Below are 4,479 nucleotides of genomic sequence, written 5' to 3' on the forward strand. Positions count from 1 at the left end.
GGGGCAGGGGCAACAAAAAATTGGGTAGGTAGAGGAATGCTCAGAAAACACACGTTTGGAACATTCCACAGGTGAACAGGTTAATTGGAAACAAATGAATGTCATGATGGGTATAAAGGAGCATCCCCGAAAGGCTCAGTTGTTCACAAGCAAGGATGACTTTGGAGGAGGACGTTGTGAACAACTGTGTGAGCAAATAGTCCAACAGTTTAAGAATGTTTCTCAACCTACAAAAGTATTTAGGGATTTCATCATCTATGGTCCATAAAATCTCTGCACATAAGTGGCAAGGCCAAAAACCAGCATTTAATTTGTATGACATTCGATCCCTCCAGAAATGTGATTAGCCACAGTTAAGTCATGATTTAACAAGGGGGTAATCACACAGGGCCAGGTAGCTGTGGATTTTTTTTTTTTTTATGAATAAAATCAACATTTAAAAACTGTATTTTATGTTTACTTGGGTTATCTTTGTCTGATATTTACATTTGTTTGATTATCTTAAACAGGCGGCACGGTGGACAACTGGTTAGCGCATCCGCCTCACAGATGTGAGGACCTGGGTTCAAATCCAGCCTCGTCTGTGTGAAGTTTGCACGTTCTCCCCATGCTTGCGTGGGTTTTCTCCGGGGACTCGGGTTTCCTCCCACATCCCAAAAACATGGTTGTTTGTTTATACTGTATGTGCTCTGAGACTGGCTGGTGTCCAGTGCAGGGTGTGCTCCGCCTCTTCCCCAGAGATAGCTCGGATAGGCCCGCGACCCTTGTGAGGATAAGCGGCACGGAAAATGAATGAATGAATGATTATCTTAAGCATTAAAGCTGGGAAACTAACACCACAAAAAAAAAAAGAGTTTGAGGAGAGGGGAAATACTTTTTCACAGCACTTTATGATGAAAATATAGAAATGATCAGAAATATGTATATTTTTTCAAAAATATACTCGTTTTTCTAGACAATATAAAGTTTCGGAAATATACAACACTTCAGAAATGTACAACTTTTTTCAAAAAAAATATTTTTTTTAAAAATCAGGAATACAGTAATAAATACAGTTCCATGACCACACTCGTAAGTCAAAACACTTGTATCGCAAATCGTCTTTCCCCATTGAAATGAATTGAAATGCTATTAATCTGTTACAGCCCACCAAAAAACACTGACAAAAACTTATGTAACATGTAACAGTATTGCACTTTATTAAAACATATAGTAATAACAAAATTAAATAGAATTTAAAGAATTAAACTGTGTGTCATGGCATAATTCATTGTGCAGCGACTCCAGGTGTCTGCACCATGGCCACCAAATGGGTAGTATTATACATACAGCCATGACACACAGAAGAAGACTGTCGTAACACAGTTGCAGTAATATTAGCTGCTTTTTGTTGATGATAAAGAATATACTGTATGCTGGTGAGTATTGTACTGTCTCTCTGCATGTATTGCTACCATTTGTGCTCAAATATTGGTTGCTTAAAGGTTTATAACTTCCGTAACGTTGATGCTAGTTTTGTAAGCTTGTCTGTGACGTTCTCCATTATGTGTTAGCATTAGGCAAGCGGAATTTAAGGCAAAGTTAATGTGGTTTAGCTAAATGGATTTCTGTTTTATGTTTTGTTTGACAGTAAACTTCAACTAGGAGCGTTATTAAACAGCTTTAAGCCTTTTTTATGACCAATTCTTCACTATCTGCCAACTATATGGGTATACGTTCACTGCCACCATCTAGCGCTTGCAACAAAATGTTTTGCTCACAACCCAAGACATATCATTGGCTGAAAGATGACTCGTATATTGAAAAACTTGAAAGTTGGGCGGCTTGTCAGTTGAGGTACCACTGTTCCAACTTTTTTTCTTTGCCAATGCGCTGCCCTAATGTTGACTTTTTAAAAGAAACACAGTGAAAAATGTCCCCCCAAAAAGCATTCCTTTGACGGATAAGTCTTCCTCCTACCTGCCGTTGAGCTGTGAAGCGTGGCGGTGAAGAAGAGGAGCAGCGTCCATCCATCCATCCTCCGCATCCTGCCTCGTCCAACTTCTTGTTGGCCTTCTTCCCTTCCTTCCTTCCTTCCTTCCTTCCTTCCTTCCTTCCTTCCTTCCTTCCTGCTGCTCCTCCTAATTAATCAAGCATGAAGGCTTTAATCAATTTAAGTGATAAATTTTGAAACGAGCAGAGACACCACACGTGTTTATTCTGGACAGCGGAAAAGGAAAACCACGGGGAGGGAAGAAAAATTTCCCCCCCAATTATTGCAAGTTCACTCTTCCCACCCACCCTGCACTACTTTTCCCTCACTTTCTCTCCCCTCCTCCCCCCTCCCCCTTCTCGCTCTTAATGACACTCCACTTCATTACGCTTTTAATTAGCATTATTAAGCCACTAGTAGCGTAAGTATGGGAAATAACACAGGACATACAAGCATAATTACAAATGAACACTTGTGCTGTTTAGTTTGTGCATATACACACGCGTGCGTGTGCACACACACAGACAGACACACACACACGCTCTCACTCACTCTCTCTCTCTCTCTCTCTCTCTCTCTCTCTCTCTCTCTCTCCCTCTCTCTCTCTCGCTCTCTCTCTCTCTCAAAGCATGTTAGGACAGGACAAAAGCTGCTGCCCAACCAATAAAAATATGCTGCTGCAGATTCCTGTCTGTCCTTGCCCACACCATTCTACACACACACTAAAAACACAACATAAAAGTCTCTTAATTCAGTCAAAAGACGCCAATAAAAGTCCAAGAAGCAGCCATTTGCTCGCAGGAAGACATTTTGTTTATGGGGATGAGCAAGGCAGCAGGGATTAAAGTGTACAGCACGCACGCATCCGGTGTCCATAAACACAGACTTTTCCAACTAAAATGGGGAATTTGGTTCGTCCCTGAGCACCAAACGTAGTAAAAATGTGACTTTAACTGATATAGGTGGATTTAAATGACCTTTTTTCAATGTTCCACATTATCAGTGATGCAATTAATGCAGAAAGTTTTATGTAATGATTCCACATTTCTTCACCGATTCAAACCATTCCAACTTCTATTCAACTTCTAATGTTTCAGCTCCTTCAGAACATCTTGGTCTTTTACAAGTTCCTCTAAATTTTACTCATTTTTCAGTAGTCCACATTTTCAATTTTCCAAGATAGAATTTGCCAAATGAATGCAGATTTTTTTTTAAATATAATTTTGACCTTATCTTTCCACATTTCTAAACTGATTCAAACCATTTCAAATTGTTGAGCTCATTTTTGACATATTAGCAAGTATTTTTTACATTCCCCAAATCCCCAAATGTTTTAGTCACAATTTCCATGACAAAATTATCATATTAGTGGAGTGGATGTCACGATAAGTAATCGTATGGTATTGGACTGGGCTCAAAAGCAGACGGAGGCGGAGGAAGTAGATGAGAATGGTTTATTTGGGGGTAGCTCAGGGTTTGTATACCCAAGGCGTAATGGTGGTCCGTCGGAACAAGGAACATACAGGAAGCAGGAGGGTGGGCAGGTGGAAGAGCTTGACGGCGTGGCTGGAGTGAGCAACGAAGCGGGACACACGGGAGGAACACTGGAGGCGGAGGCGAACACAAGAGGATCAGTACAAATGGTGGTAGCCAAGTCAGGCTACTGCTGGAGACATGCTTGAGCAAAGACACATGAAATGTCAGGTGGATTTTGAGAGATTGAGGGAGTTTTAACTGAACAGACGGGGGATTGATGAATTGAGTGATCGGAAAAGAAACAATGAAGCGTGACGTGAGCTTACGTGATTCGGTCTGGAGAGGAAGGTCACGGGAGGAGAGCCAAACCATCTGACACACCTTGTACTCAGGCGTAGGGGAGCGATGAAGATCCACAAGCCGTTTGTTTCTTAAAATGGCTAAGTGTTTATCTTTTAACCAAAGAAATGTCTTCAGATGAAAATAAAAGTAAAAACAGCAAGTCAAATGGAAAAAAAAAATATCAGGTCATTTACAAACAAAGAATTTTCTTGGAGTTTCAGAGAAAAATTTAACACAAAAGCTACATTTTAGTCTTTTATTTGAGCAAATTAAAAAGTGACTTTTCTTGGAGCGTTAGATTAAAAAACATTGCAAAATTTGAACTTTTATCTCAAATTAACAAAAATTACTTCCTGGCATTTCAGATGAAAACAAAAGAAGGCACAATTATCCAAAAAAACAAGAAAAATGACTGAATGGAAAAAAAAATTGAAATAACCTTTTGAAGTTAACACATTTTAGTGTTAACCATGGTTAAATTGGCATATGAGTGAAAACATTGCCACAACAGCTTTTATGACCCTGGAACAGAATATTTCTATTTCCATCATTTCATTTCAGTAGACAAAAAGGGTTGTAAAGACTGAATGTAATAACCCGCAGGACTCACGGAGGTTAATCCGCGTCCTGTCCATGTGACTTTGATCCTCTTAGGGTGACCGCTCATCTCACCTCAGCCTTCAGTGGAC

At 40.0% G+C, this 4,479-nt stretch overlaps 1 protein-coding gene across 4 annotated transcripts in view; it reads right to left on the minus strand.

Annotated features, from left to right (window-relative positions):
• Positions 1 to 2,196, minus strand: part of LOC133404340 (collagen alpha-1(XI) chain-like) — a 48,076-nt gene extending 45,880 nt beyond the window's left edge. For all 4 annotated transcript variants that reach the window (XM_061680127.1, XM_061680124.1, XM_061680126.1 and 1 more), the window contains exon 1: positions 1,960 to 2,196. In XM_061680127.1, the coding sequence (XP_061536111.1) occupies positions 1,960 to 2,026 (67 nt within the window). In that variant the 5' untranslated portion in view covers positions 2,027 to 2,196. The remainder of the gene's footprint in view (positions 1 to 1,959) is intronic.
• Between the last annotated feature and the right edge of the window lie 2,283 nt (positions 2,197 to 4,479).

The sequence above is a fragment of the Phycodurus eques genome, chromosome 6, assembly GCF_024500275.1.
Source record: "Phycodurus eques isolate BA_2022a chromosome 6, UOR_Pequ_1.1, whole genome shotgun sequence".
NCBI classification, from domain to species: Eukaryota; Metazoa; Chordata; class Actinopteri; order Syngnathiformes; family Syngnathidae; genus Phycodurus; species Phycodurus eques.